Source organism: Tupaia chinensis, unplaced genomic scaffold (assembly GCF_000334495.1).
Source record: "Tupaia chinensis unplaced genomic scaffold, TupChi_1.0 Scaffold000179_1, whole genome shotgun sequence".
Lineage (NCBI taxonomy): Eukaryota > Metazoa > Chordata > Mammalia > Scandentia > Tupaiidae > Tupaia > Tupaia belangeri.
The window spans coordinates 2,266,905-2,282,984 of record NW_006159654.1 but is presented as its reverse complement, the minus strand read 5'-3'; the positions used below and the strand labels follow the sequence as shown (position 1 = coordinate 2,282,984).

At 38.4% G+C, this 16,080-nt stretch overlaps 1 protein-coding gene across 1 annotated transcript in view; it reads right to left on the bottom strand.

Moving 5' to 3' along the window:
- LOC102497216 (polypeptide N-acetylgalactosaminyltransferase like 6) overlaps positions 1–16,080 on the bottom strand; it is a 214,630-nt gene that overhangs the window by 84,472 nt on the left and 114,078 nt on the right. The window contains exon 4 of the mRNA XM_027771040.1: positions 5,826–5,933. Within this exon, the coding sequence (XP_027626841.1) occupies positions 5,826–5,933 (108 nt within the window). The remainder of the gene's footprint in view (positions 1–5,825; positions 5,934–16,080) is intronic.

Here is a 16,080-nt window from a genome sequence, read left to right as displayed (position 1 = left end):
CTCTTCGCCATGGTCATACTGCTAGAGTTTTTTTGAGAAGTTTTTGCTACAGGGCATGTGCGCTCGCCAGACAGACAGAGAGAGACAAAGAGACAGAAAGTGAGAAATCACCCCTCGGGGGGATGACCACACCACAATCCCTTCTCATCCGTTCTCCTCTCGGGATCTTGGGCACACATGCACATGTGCCCAGTGTGAATTTTAAGTCACCAGGTCTGGGACTTGAACTGCGGTTGACTACATGGAAGTCCAGCGACATAACCATTACGCTAACTGCTGGTCCCTATACAATGTAGTTTTCAAAGCATGCATGCAGTGTGTGATAGTCAAATGGAGACTAGTTCCTTATTTATCATCTTCGACAAAGAACACATTTTCAAGAACTGGAATATCATGCATAATTTGACTTTTACAGGATTTTTACTTCTTTGGTTTTAACTCTTTTTTTTTTTCCTTTTTTTTGAAGAGGTTTTTTGCTATAGGGTGCGTGCGCTTGCCAGACAGAGAGAGACAGAGAGACAGAAAGTGAGAAATTACCCCCCAGGGGAGATGGCCACGCTGCAATCCCTGCTCCTCCATTCTCCTCTTGGGATCTTGGGCACGCATGCACACGAGCCCAGTGTGAGTTTAAGTCACCGGGACCAGGACGTGAACCATGGTCGACTACATGGGAGTCCAGCAACATAGCTATTACGCTAACTGCTGGTCCTGGTTTTAACTCTTATTCTGAAAATTGGAAAAATCTAAATTCCCCTGTGTTCTTAAATGATTGTCATAAAATGTAAGATGAAATTTTAGAAATAAAAAAATATTGATTCTATGTCAGAGGTGAAATGAAGAAACATGCAGTTTTCTGATTTGCGTTCTCTGGTATCCTGTTATAGACCTAGATAAGGTTTGGTTCCAACATTGACCGTTGTTGGCATTAGGGAGGGAAGCTACATGTGCTTCCAGAACTGTCTCCTCATGGTTTGCAGAGCTGCCCTCCATAGCTCTGGTGACCCTCCTGGGGAAACTTCCATGAGCTAAGATGATCCCAAGAGGGCTACCACTGTACTGCAAGCAGCTGGTCTACTTAGGTGTGGGTGACTGCTCTTCGCCATGGTCATACTGCTAGAGCTACTTGTCTCAGGTCTATGGTTTGATTGATCCCAAATACACTAGTGTTCACAGGGAGGGGTATGTGAATTTTTCCCTCAAGGTGACAGTAATTCTGTTCCTTTGATGGAGTATATGGCTCATACAACAACCTGCCGGAATGAAGGATTTTCTTAGAGACTCTTCTATCCATTTACCACTCAGTCACCTTGGGGTGTGAAAGCATAACTTGGTGAATCTTTACTGAGGAGCTTCTCACATGTTTGAGATGAAGAACAACTAGTGCCATCCCAAAGAAGGGAGCATTGTCACGACAGCCCTGGTGACTTTCTATTCTCCCTACAGCTTTAGAGATGAGCATCCTCTCTCAGGTACTTGCCATTTATCCCTAGTGAAAAGGTATCACCCCTGTGCCCCAGTGTACTGATATTAGGCTCTGAGCTGACTTAGTAAAAATATCTAGGCTTATTGATGTCATGGTTCCTAGATGAAACTGAATTGTAAGTCAGAGTATCCTAGATTGTTGTGTTTTGTGGGAAATCATAGAGAGATGTTAATTTTTGTTCTTTTCAAATAAGAGCATTAATAAAAAACTTGACTGTCTTATATCCTGTAATTAAAGAAAGGCTGATCATTGCTCTTGAAAGAGGCGTTATTAAACTGCACAGATTTAGCCTTGTGATTCTTAATTTTCTCAGTTCACTGAGGCTGGTTGAAAGATTGGCCATGAAGTGGCTCAGGTTACAGGTCTTGAGTCTGGGGACTTTTTGTCTATGAAACTTGTTAATTTCATGGAGGTGTCCTCTAAAGTTGTCTTGTAAGACCTTTAATTTGGGAGGACTGAAGAAGGTCACATCTGTAATGCTGCTTACCTCTTTTCTTTCTTTTACCTGTACCATTTGAAGAAGGTCACATCTGTAATGCTGCTTACCCCTTTTCTTTCTTTTACCTGTATCATTTTATTTATTTATTTTTAGCTTTTTGTTGTAGGTCCTGTTTGCTTGCAGGGAGAGAAACAGAGAGAGAGATAGCAAGAGGAAAATTGAGAAATCATCTTCCCAGGAGGCTGGCCAAGCTGCAGTCCCTTCTCCTCTGTTTTCCTCCTGGGATCTTGGGCAAGCACACACATACAAGGTGTGATTTTTAAGACACCGGGTTCAGGTCTTGAACCATGGGGGAGTTCAGCATCATAACCAGTATGCCACCTGCTAGCCCCATACCTGTATGTATCTGTATGATATATTGGAACAATCATTTGTTGTCTTGCATTGTCCTCTTATGATTTATGTATGGATACCTTGTCTCTTCCAACTAGATTGTAATGCTAGGTAAATAGGAGGTACCTAATATCCAACTATCTGAATTTATTTGTATAACTACACTGGTCCGCTCTTTAGAGGACTGTAGGATGTTAGTGCATTTCTGAGTGTGTGTGTTTATGTGTGTATTTTGAAGTCTGCTGGAATTCTTAGTTTACACACATATATATATGTGTGTGTGTGTGTGTGTGTGTGTGTGAAAGACACAGATTTTTGAATAATTAAATGAGTTTTGTAAAGTAAGAAAACAAGTCTCTGGGGTCGAGTCTCCAACCTGCCTCCTCGCTGTTTCTTAATGAGGCTGGAAAGTTGAAAATGCCTATTAAGTAGATGTGGCCCTGCATTTGAAGCCTCTTTATAGCCTCTCATCATTTTTAATGATTTAGTGGTATTGGAGGTTGCAGCAAGGTAGTTGAGATTCTCCCACAAAATATCAGAATTGTTTTTCATTTTAATATATTTTTTACTTTAAAAAATCATAAAATGTACCTTAGAGTGACAGTTGAGCTTCAATATTTATGACTTTCTGATTGCTCAAGTAGTTCAGAAAAAAAAAATGAGCTCTCAGGTAAAACTTAAGTGGAAAAGATTAAAATTCAGAATTATGGACTTTCTTCCTTTGAACAGATATTCACTTTTCCCTGGAAGTTTTATGTGCTAACCCTAGATTCCCTATATTTGACAGTCCTTGACAAAGTACTTAATTTCTTTCTCGAAAATATATGAACTTTTTAGTTTTGGAAATAAAACTTTTTGGATTGGCACCCCTCCTCCAACTCTCCATTTTCACACTTTATTTTTTATTACTAACCAGGCATATACAGCATCCCTCTTGCAAATGAATGATTGATTCATTCCGAGGCACAAGCTCAGGAGCTTATGAGTGAATGAAAGTGGATAAATGACAGAAGATCATTATATTTAGGATATTTTAAATGGTATGATTTATGACATCGATGTGGTGACTTGCAATAGGTGTTCAAAATTGTGCAAGCATTTACCTTCCTTTGAGTTCTTTTGTTTTCCAGTCTTAGGTATTAAGTTTTATGACTAAATAAGCCATATCTCCTTACTGAAGAAGCAGCTCTTAAATTACTATGATTTTGTAATTATTTGTTTCCTTTTTTATAAATTTACTAGAATGTTCCTGAGCTCATTTTTTTTTTATGTTTTTATAAATTTAATGTGTATGTGAGCTCACTGAAGAGAGACAGAGAGTAAGAAAGCACCTCCTGTGGAATGGTCACACCACAATCCCTTCTCCATTTTTCCTTTTGGGATTTTGGCCATGAATGCACACTTGTCTGGTGTGTTTTTCAAGCCACCAGGTCTGGGACTTGAACTGCACAGTGGGCTATGTGGGATCCAGCTGCATTAATCACCCTGCCACTGTCTGGATGCAGATTTCCTCTTCTCAGTCTTTACACCTTTTCAAAGAAATGTGTTATTAGTGTTTAGTGATTTGAGGGGGTACAGGAATAACACAACCATTGCACTTCAAGATATATAGAATGCAAGTTCACTACCATAAACTCTAACTGCTGTTAAAACTACCATAGATGTGACTAAAGGAAAAAAAAGATAGACACTGTTGACTAATAATCTGGGAAAAGACTTAGAAAGAATAACCTACCTTGGGAACCAGCAGTTAGCGTAATGGCTATGTCGCTGGACTCCCACGTAGTCGACCGTGGTTCGCATCCAGGATCCGGTGGCTTAAAACTCACGCCGGGCGCATGTGCGTGCATGCCCAAGATCCCAAGAGGAGAATGGAGGAGAAGGGATTGCGGCGTGACCATCCCCCCTGGGGGGTGATTTCTCGCTTTCTGTCTCTATGTCTCTCTCTGTCTGTCTGGCGAGCGCACGCGCCCTATAGCGAAAAAACCTCTCCAGAAAAAAAAAAAGATTAAAAAAAAAGAAAGAATAACCTACCTCTAAAAAGATTCAGTAAAAAAAAAAAAAGATTAAAAAAAAGAGAAAGAATAACCTACCTCTAAAAAGATTCACTATAAATAAAAAATTTCAAATACTTCATTAAAAAGTGCAAATTTTAGTAACAACTTAAACTGTAGAATTTCTTTTTAAAATTTTTCCTAATTAATTTTTTCAACACATGTCTGATAGCTACAAATAATACAAATAAAAAGCTCTGTCCTGTGAGATGGATATTCTAATGGATCCTGATAAACTAGCTTGTTTTACAAAACCTTGTGATGTGAACTTATTGAGCTTTATATAAAAGACTTAAATAGGTATATATTGCAGACTGACTAGTAAAAGAACCAAAATGAATAACTCAGGATTATATTCCTAGGAGAGCATAAAGGGTTGTGGTGAAATGCTGTTTTTCTAGATTCGACATCTGTGCAGTAGCAGGTACAGCCATATGGTGGTGAAGAAAACTGACCCAGTTACAAAGAAAGTAACATAAAAAACAGAGAAACGGTCAAGATTTGTCTAGAGAAGGTTTCATGACTATGTCTTCCCAAACATACATAAAACATTTTAAAAGGGAGAAGAGAAAAGCCTCCTTCCATTTGGTCTACAAGAAAATATATATTTTTTTTAATTGTCAGAAGGTGTTAGAGTGCTTTCTAAAGACAGATAGAGATAGGGAGAGAACGAGAAGGAGAAAACACCCCTCGTTTGGGGCGTGATCATACCACAATTCATTCTCCTCCATTTTCTATCCTGTCTGGATTTTGAGCATGCATATACTCAATGCCTAGTGAATTTTTCAAATCACTAGGAAAAGGATTTGAAGCAAGGTTGGTGGTGTGAAATCTGGCTCCCTTAACCACTAGGTGGTAGGGCTGACCCAGGAGGTTTTATCCAAAATAATACCTAAAAAAAAAAAATTACTAGGGTTGGCCAATTTTGTAATTTTGAGAATGAGATACAATTTTAAGCAGAGCTGGCCCTAGTTACAAATGAAAAGAAGGCAGATTTGGGACATTTATTTCTCCCCATCTTCTGGTTATCCCCTTTCTATCTCTCATACCATGTGTCCTATTCCTGTCCGTGTGGGAAAAATAACTGGTCATCCATCCTGCATACTTGGACATATACTCCTATGGTATTTGTCTTTGTGTGAGCATGAACAAACCTCCCTACGAGGCATCAACTTTCTCATCTACAAAATAAAGATAAGAACATTAATCTCAGAAGGCAATAGTGAAGATTGATTATACGTGATAATGTTTGAATCAATCAATAATAAGAGTTAGCTTAATAATGAGTACTTCATTTAAAACTAGAAATAAAACTGAGAAGCACCGGAACTCTCCATATATGATGAGTTTCTGTTAGTGGGAGCCTGAGATTACCCCAGGTGGAAGGGTGATTACTCTGCCTGTTGAGGGTGCGTGCTATCTATCAAACCCAAAATTCCTTGGTTCTGTTACTCACTCTGGCAAGGCTGGTCCCCGATGGAACTTTGTAAGGGACGTACTTCCTGTAGATATGACCAACTCTAGAACATGGAACATCGAACATTTCTCCTCCACACATCCAAACCTAAAGAGGGGAAAGTGTAACAAAAGGGAACAGTGAACTTCCCACAAAAAAGAATAACCTGCAGCATTCATAAAACATCATAAAAATCTCTTAAAGTCAAGGATTCAAACTACAGTCAACTATGTGGGAGTCCAGTGACATAACCATTATGCCATCTGCTGGTCCCTACTTTTAGCTATTTTTATTGCAAGGAAAAAGAATAAAAAGAGTTAGAGATACTATGATAGTTAATTTTATGTATCAAGTTGGCTGGATCATGGTATACAGATATTTGGTCAAACATTCTTACTGTTTCTGTCAAGGTGATTTTTAAGATGAGCAGACTTGAGTAAAGTAGATTACCCTCCATAATGTAGCTGGCCTTATCCAATCAGTTGAAGATGTGAATAGAACAAAGACTGCTGAGCAAGAAGAAATTATGCTAGCAGACTACCTTTGAAGTTGAACTGTAGCTCTTCCCTGGGTCTCCAGCTACCAGCCTACTCTGGAGATTTTGGATTTAGCAAGCCTCCATGATTGTGTGAACAATCTCTTGAAATATGAATAATTCCTCTTGTTGGTTTCATTTCTCTGGAGATTTCTGACTAATATAGAAACATAGCTTGCTTCAAAGTGCAACATATTTATATTTTCACTTATATTCGCTTCCAACTTCTTTTGCTAAGGAATGACACTTCAATGAGACTGGCTGAACAAATAATGATTAAGATCAATAGAAGTCTAAGGTGAAACAATCCAATTATTAAAAACAATATTCAGCTGCCTTAATTGTATAAATCTTCACCTGGATGGGATATTTATTTGTGACAAAACTGGCAAGAGCAGTGAGTATTCTAAACTGTAGTATCAATATCTGGAAGCATCTCAAGAGGTTGGAACTTCACATAAGATAAGATATTAAAAAAGTAAATATAAGAACTTTTACTAGGTTCTACAAAAAAATCAACTTTTCTAGAACAGTAAGGGGTATAAAAAAACTGAATTGGACAAAACACACATCATTAGCATAATATGGAGTGTCTTGGGATCAAGGACCTAAAATCTCTTACTAATTTCCGAGTAAACATGTTCTTTTCCTTCCTAAAGGAAATTACCAAAATGGGAAAGGGGTACAAACTGTCTTAGGAGAAGCAACTGAAAGAACTGAAGATGCGGAATCTTGATAAGATAAAATACAGAGACATCATCCTCAAGTATTGGAAGGACATAATGTGTGGAAAAGAAGTTTTGTAGAATCTAAGGAGGCAGAACTAGTATAACAAGTATAGAGCTTAAGGGTATACCTTCAACTCAGGGAAAGGAAGACATTTCTATACAACAATTAAAGCTAAAATGAGCTTCCCATGTTGCTGGAAGTGCTGGAATTGGCAGTAGGTTATGCTTTGGAAACAAGCATACTATGGGTGAGTAGTTGATCCATCTGAAACTTTAGGGTAATTCTAATAACAAGAGTTAGAATTTAAGAATGTTTATTGTGGTACTGGCTCTGTGGTGCAGTGGTAAAGCGCTACCCAAGAGAAGCTGGATGCTACATGGTAACTATTGTTCAAATTCTGAGCCTGAAACATCTGGCATGTGAGTTAAGTTCCCAGGATCTGATGAGATAGAGGACTGGAAGAAGGGGACTGTAATATGAGTAGACCCTGTGAGGGTAGTCCCTATCTTTTTCCCACTCTTCTGTTGTCACCATCTTGTATGCATGCATGTGTTTTATCATGAATAAAGAAAAAAAGAGAGAATTTGTTATGTCCCTTTCATGGATAATTTTATTTCATGCTCTTAAATCAAGGCTTACAGTCTTTACTATTTCCCCAGTTACGTTAGTTGGAAAATGGCAGGCTAGAGAGGCTGAAAAGATTGTCCAGAGCCATATAATTGCCCATCTTCAGAACTGAGATTTGAAACTTATTGGCCTAATTTCTATGCCCACATGCTTAATCAATATTCCCACTCAGAGTCAGAAAAATTCCTGTAAAAGACCAGATAAAAAACGCTTTTGCCTTTGGGTGTCTTAGAGTCTTTCTTAAAACTAGATGACTCTAGGGAACCAGCAGTTAGCGTAATGGCTATGTTGCTGGACTCCCATGTAGTCGACCGCGGTTCGTGTCCCGGACCCGGTGGCTTAAAACTCACGCCGGGTGCATGTGCGTGCGTGCCCAAGATCCCGAGAGGAGAATGGAGGAGAAGGGATTGCGGCGTGACCATCCCCCCTGGGGGGTGATTTCTCGCTTTCTGTCTCTATGTCTCTCTCTGTCTGTCTGGTGAGCGCACGTGCCCTACAGTGAAAATCTCTCAAAAAAAAAAAAAAAAAAACTAGATGACTCTAGTAACAAATAGGTATAGCTCTATTTCAATAAAACTTTGTATATGAAAGCCGGCAATGTGCCACAGTTTACTACCCTTGTTCTATAAGGTACGAAGCACTTTCAAACACTAAAATAGAATAATTCTAAGATAATAAATGTGGGATATTGTATTTACCCTAATTAGACAAAACAATGTCAAAATCTTGGGAACTTAACATCAATAAGGTTTTTCTATTGTTCCTATTATAATTTGGTCTGGGTTTAGAGGAAAGAAGTGTTCTCTGCTCTATGTAGTTTTTCAGGGACCTAGGCTCCATCCATGTAATAATTTCACCATCTTCTAAAGTCTTAGAGTTCTCCTCTACATTTTGTGTAATAGGCTCTGAGGGAAAAAAATAAATCAACAAATATGGTAGAGAAAAAAGTCCACTCACAATTGTTTTGGCCCAAGGTGATGTATAAAAATTCTGTTCACATTCCATAAACGAGAAATAACCACATGGCCTTATCTGAATACAAAACACCTAGGAATTACAGCTTGGGAATGTGCCCAGGAATAATTTACATGGAAATTGGTGAGTATTGACACTGTATTTTCCAAAATAAGATAAGGTGAAATCTGTGGATGATCCATAAAGTTTGGTTTGTAATATTAGCAATTCATATCTTTATCATGGTTTTAAAAATATGTGGTTCCAGCTACTACATAAAAAAAACACTCCAACCACAAGAGCATGAAACAACCATTTTATAAAGCTTATGAATTCTGTGAATGCCACATTTACAAAAACCCCCAAAAAACAAAAAGGAAATAGGCCATTTCTGCACTATGACATATGAAGTCTCAGCTGGATGTAATTCAACAGGTAGGGACTGGAAATATTTAGCAGACTATTCATTCTCATGTCTGGCAGCTGATGCTCTTCATTGGTTAAAATTCCTGCTAAGGCTATTGACTCAATGCCCACATATGACCTGTCAGATGGCCTAGACTTTCTTATAATGGCATAGCCTCAGGAAGTCAGGTTTCTTACATGAAAGCTCTGAGTTGCAAAAATAAGTACCCCAGTGGACAGGCAGAAGCTGTGCTGCCTTTTATGACCTAGTCTCAGTCACTCATTTTGAGTCTAAGTCACTCTACCAGCCTCAAAGGCCTACAAACAGAACCACCATATGATCCAGCAATTCCACTACTGGGTATCTACCCAAAGGATAGGAATATACTCAATGGGAAAAGTACTTGCATATCCATGTTTATCGTGGCATTATTCACAATTGTTAAGACATGGAACCAACCCAAATAGAAAAAAACAGAAGAATGGATTGAAAAAAATGTGACACATGTACACTTTGGAATACTACTCAGCTATAAAAAATAAAATGGGAGTATCTATAGAAATTGGATTACACTTTGGAATACTACTCAGCTATAAAAAACAAGATGGGAGTATCTATAGAAATTGGATTGATTAGGCCTGCAGGTGACGTGGTGGTGTAGAGTGCTGGAATCCCACATGACCAGCTGTGGTTCGAGTGCTGGACCTGGCAGTTTGCTTTCTCACTTTCTCTCTCTCTCTCTCTCACTCTGTGCCTCTCTGGTCAAATTAAAATAGATTAATAGGTAAAGTCAAATAAAATAATTATTAAAAAAAGAAAGTGGATGAATATGGAAGATTTACTGCTAAGAGAAGCAAGCCAGACTATGAAAGAGAAGTATTGTCTGTCCTCACTCAATATATACTGAATGCCTGTACTCTGGCAGAAACTTAAAGACTAGAAGATATAAAAGCATGGAGAACAACTGTGGATACTAGAGTCAGTGTGGGAGGAGGGTGGGAAATTGGGGAGGGTGAGAGGAAAAGAACCAAAGGGATGAAGTAAAACATTTTTTTTTCTTTATATATTTTTTAAAACATTTAAGGGACATAAAAAAGAAAAATTATCCATTGATGATAATGGATATGATAATATCTTTAACTGGACTGATATATAGTGTATTCATGCTGGAAAAATTCATTTTGCATGCTGTAATGATACATAGTGATTAAATGTATAAAAAGTGAAATACATATTTGTGCCAACTTCAAGAAGAGAGGACCTAGACCTACATCTCAATTTGAAGGCACCAAAGGTAATATTATAGTAGATCATGTACATTAAGAAATATTGTAGTGTCCAACCTAATTATCTTTTTTTCAGTCTCTTTTGACATTTTAAATCAAATGCAGCCATATAATTATTTGAAAGATTACTTTCTTTATTTATGAATTTAAAAGAAGTAGAATTTGAACATAATTAGACAACAGATGAAGGGGTGGGAAATAGGGCAGAGAATGTTAGATGGTTCTATGTATAATCAAGTGCATGTTCTTATTGGTCAAAGATAAGCAACGGTCAAGGTTATTAATACTTGCAGCGAGGCCATAGTAATTAATTGGCACAATCTTTTATTCTTCACCAAACATGTAAACATACTGTTATTGCTCCCTAGTTCGTGGAGCTAGTTAATCTTTCCTGCAGGATTAGGAGATGGTGAGAAGTGAGTACAAGCTGTGGGGCCCAGGCTGGAACAATGCTTTTTGTTCTTCATCCTTAATTTGTTTTTGGTTAATATGATTTTGTAGAACACAGAAAGTGGGTGAATGTAGACTAAGTACTATTTATGAGAGAGTTGGCCTGAGTCAGCATTGATATAAGAAAAAAATTTAAAAGCCATTTATTAAGGACTAACTAAACCTCTTCTGTACAAAACTTTTGTGTCCTCTCCTATCCAAAAAGTGTTATACTGAAATCCCAAATCCACTATAACAGTATTAAGTGGTGGGACTTTTGGGACATAATTAAGTCATGAGGGTGTAGCCTTCATGAATGAGATTGGTGCACTTAGGAAAGTGTCATTCTTTTTTTTTTTTTTAATCTTGTTTTAATCCTTTTTTCTGCCATGTGTGGATATGATGAGAAGCTGGCAGTCTACAACCCAGTAGAGAGCTTCTATCAGAACCTAGCCACACTGGGCCTCTAATCTCATATCTCCCTCCCTGAGAAATCAATTTGCTGTTGTTTATAAACCACTATTTATGGTACTTTATTATAGCAGCTGAAAGGGACTAAGATTCCTTCCTTTTAAAGATATGGCAAAACAAACCAACAGGCACACAGAAATGAAATTTCAACCAAGTATTTTTAGAGGCTCACTCTGCTGTGGTTTTACAAACCTGGGTATCAGCTTTCTGTTGGTGTGTAGCAGATTGCCACAAATTTAGTGGCTCAAAACAACATGCATGTATTATCTCACAGCTGTGTAGGTCAGAAGTCCATGCAGGCTCAGCTGTGTTCTCTGCCTAGACTCTCACAAAGACTATGTGTCCCTGGGCTCAGCTCTTATTTTGAGCTTCAGGGGAAAACTCTGCTTCCAAGCTCATTTTGATTGTTGGTTGGAGAATCCAGTTGCTCACAGCTGCAGGACTGAGATCCCTAAATTTTTGCTGGCCGCTGACCAGAGACCAATTTCCACTCTTACAGGCTGGTTTTCAGTTCTTCGTCCCATGGAGCCTCCATCCCAGCAATGGTTAGTCCCATGGAGCCTCCATCCCAGCATTGGTTAGTCCCATGGAGCCTCCATCCCAGCAATCGTTAACCTCCTGTACTTAGGTGAGGCCCATCGTGGTCACTTCCCCTTCTTAAAGTGAGAACATAGAGCTTTCTCTGTAATGACAAGGACACTTCCGATAACTTTAAGTGACTTATTTGTGTGTTCCTATGTTATTTGTTTAAGTGTTTACCCTCCCACCACTGAACTGTAAGTTCTATGGCTATTTGATTCATTATTGTATCTCCAGCCACTAGTGAAGAGCAGAGCACAATAGATACTTCATAAATATTTGTTGAGTAGTTGAGTATGACCACCCCCTTCTTTTCAATTATATTTATGATCTTATTGCTATAGAGGTCCCTGATATTTTTCCAGTTTGGTGTTTCTTTATAAGTTTTTTGCCATAAGCATACTATTTCAATTGTCCTTCATCTTAGAGTTGTTTTTATTTCTATACCATGGATGTCACCACACATTTTTTTTTTCCTTTTGGTCTTCACATAACAATGCCTATTTTAATAGATGCATTCCCATCCTGTCACGGTAGAGGGATGTGTTTAGGTAACAGCGTGGGAATATGGTGTGTTAGGAAAGTGCAGCTGGGCAATAAGGTGGCACAGTGATAATGCAAGTGAACCCTGTGGGAAGGTCCCCAATTCACATCCCAGGGCTTCCCTGTACACTGAGTATACCTGTCCATGATCTGAGTTGGCTGAGACTGGGGCTGTATTGTAATGATTATGGGGCCACCAGATGGCACAGCAGTTATGTCCCTGGACTCCCACATGGCTGACCACAGTTTGAATCCTGGACCTGGTGGCTTGAAATTCATGCCAGGTGTGTGTGCATGTGTACCCAAGCTCCTGGGATGAGAGTAGAGGAGAAAGGATTGCGGCATGGCCATCTACCCTGGGGGTGATTTCTCACTTTCTCTCTCTGTCTCTTTCTCTCTCTCTCACCCTAAGGCAAAAACCTCTACCTAAAAAAAAGCATGATTATTGTGGCATTTTTCAAATTCTATATTTGTTTTGACAATATGGCTTATGGATATAAAAGACATTTCCTAGTAGTATGATGTGATGATAGTCTCAAAAAGCTACAGCATGACAGACTTAAGTATCTAATTCTTACAGAAGTGTTTTACATTTACCAGTAATGTGTCTTCTTTTGACAATGTAAATATTTTAAAGAAATGTTTTACCCATGAATGAACACAGGACATTTTTTTCAAAATGTAGTTCAGATTGACTGAATAATGGAATGGTTGTCTTATTTTTTAATCATTTTTTAGTATCAGGCACAAACTGAAATTTAGTCATAGAGATTGTTCAATTGAACGGAATCATACAATTACACTGGTCACATGGAACATGAACTTCATTTCAGAAAGAAATGGATTGTCAGGAGGATAATAAGGAGGCATAATTATTAGGTATAAGATGAAGCAAAATATGTATATGGAAATGATAGAAATTCTCAAAAAGTAATTATGAAGGCATTCAGTTCTCAAACTGGCTATTTCTATAATCTTATCTCCTACTCTCATTTTTTTTTCCTTCCCTCCCTCCTACTGTTCAAGGTATTCTGGTTTCTTTCTTGCTCTACCCACAGCGAGACACCCTCCTGCTTGAGGGCATTAGTATTGGCTGTTCCCTTTGCCTGGAATTTTCTTTTTGTAGAACACTACATGGCTAACTCATCTTCAAGTCTTAACTCCAAATCCTATCCTGCCACGCTCCACTCTCAGTACTCACTGCTCTCCCTTGTCTCTCTTCTTTGGAGAGGTTTTTTTTTGTTTTGTTTTGTTTTTTTTTTTTTTTTTCCGCTATAGGGAGTGTGTGCTCGCCAGACAGACAGAGAGAGACATAGAGACAGAAAGCAAGAAATCACCCCCCAGAGGGAATGGTCACGCCACAATCCCTTCTCTTCCGTTCTCTCGGGATCTTGGGCGTGCACGCACACGCGCCTGGTGCAAGTTTTAAGCCACCGGGTCCGGGACGCAACCCGTGGCCGACTCCGTGGGAGTCCAGCAACATAGCCATTACGCTAACTGCTGGTTCCCTCCCCTGTCTCTCTTCTCACAGCACTAACCACGATCTACCTAGGCAAATACCTCACTTATTCCATATGTTCATTATCTGCCCATCTTCCCTACAACAGTTGCAAGAATCTTTGTGTCTTTCATTCAGTGATGTACTCTAAGCACTTAGAACAGTGCAGGGCACATAGTTGATGCTCTATAAGTATTTGATAAATAAATAAATATAAATGAATTATTGGTTTATTAATATAAAATAAGGTGAATTCCAGACCATCAAGTTATTTAATGATAGCCCACTCTGTAGCTGCTATTAATAGTAACAACTGTGGTCAAGTCTGTGCTAAACACCGTTCATGAGATCACATGAGAAGCCCCGATTGTATTTCCAGACCACCCTGAAAAGTTCGGTGCAGAGACAAATGCCTGTGACCTCAGAGATTTGGGAAGTAGAGGGAGAAGAATCATGACACAGTGAGACTATGTCTAAAATAATACCACACACACCACACACCCCAATAGTACCGTGCTCTCAAGTGCATTCAAATACATATTTCAAGGTAATAAACTACCTTGAAATTATTTTCCTTCACAGTGGTTTATTGCAAAATGGAGAAATAACTGATGTTAAAAATAGAGCACACTGTATATAAATAAGCAATTCAATTTCTGGGATAGGAAAATAACTTTCTAATTAGATGATATGACTGGGTCATGTTAAGGTTCAAAAACTTTTTAAGACTAGATAGTCAACCACTTTACCATCTGTCTAAACATTAAAATAGGAGTTGTAAGCCTGAAAAGCTTTGTGTGTAGGTTTTAAAAAGGGTCATGCAATCATAACTACTTTTCTGGGCTAGATGTAATAAAACTACACCTTTGGCCTGCCTTGATCTAAAAGGGGTAAGCACGGAAAGTTACACCTATACATGTAACAATGTTTTGCTTTATTTTTAGAAACCTGAGTTTTGAGGTTATTCTTTGAAATAGGAAGAAAAAAAAAACACAGCTTACCTTGACCTTTCCTGAATACCCTTTTCTAGTTGTTGAGTGGAGTAGAATAAAAGTCGAAATTGGAGCATGTATCTACTATAGTCTGTAATGAGGACATAATGGTTTCTAGTCTCAAGGGAAAAATTTCTGGTTTCTTGAGCTATCTGCTTAGGATTTTTTCAAAGTAAAAAAAGCTCTTTTATATCAATAAAAGAAGAATCATGTCCAAGCTAGCTTTCATTTAAGAAGTTTCTAGAGGTCTGGGTGGTGACAGAGTTTGAGAGGATACACTGTTCACAGGATCGCTGCTTTCAAGATGCAACATTTGTACTGACAGGAATATTACACAGTACTAAAAACAATGATTGGGATGAAGAATGCTACTTAAAAAGCTATGTCATTTGTTGGTTTATTCAAAAGCAATCAGTGATATTATTCCTAATAACGGGCAAGAACATGACTCAGGTCAGCGAATCAAAGTCCTTCCCTGAGATTTTATTACACTGGAAGTATCTCTCTGGAAGTGGAGCAGAAGGTGCTTACAATGGCCAGGTCTGAAGGTCTGAGGAGCAAGAGATTCTTTGGGAGAGAATGGTTTTGCTTTTGGTTGTATAATGCATTTCTTTTACTTCAGAATTGCAAATTAAAGCTTTTAAAACAAATAAACATTCAAAAAGAATTTGAACACCTTAAAAGTGCTTTTTTGGGTAAAATATTATAGGGAAGGACATAATCCATCATTTTCCTTAACTCATTATTTCACAGTTTAGAAGGTGTGTTAGAGGCAAAATGTCTTTTTTTATTATTATTTTTTAATTTTAAAATGTTTCTCTATGCCTCCAGCTTTTGAGTCTTTTGCATAGATTTTCTGGATTTGTCATCTGCTAAAATGAACATTTGCTATACAGTTTTTTAAAACTGACTTTCTGTAGTGGAAAAACAATTTTTCTTTTAGGGTGATACCCAAACACATGATTCTCCTTTGCCTTCAGGTGAGCCGTTAATCACATTAACTTCCTAATGCCTGGGAGGGCACATGACTCGGGTCAGCAACATGGAAATCTTTCCCTGAGGTTTTATACTGGAACTAGCACTCTGGAAGTAAAGCAAAAAGTGGAAGGCTGTGAGCTTACAGTGACTATGTCTATGAGGCAGGACTGTCTGTAGGAGGGAATGAGGCTGACCCAGAAAGAGTAGAGCGGAAAGATTCAGAGAGGG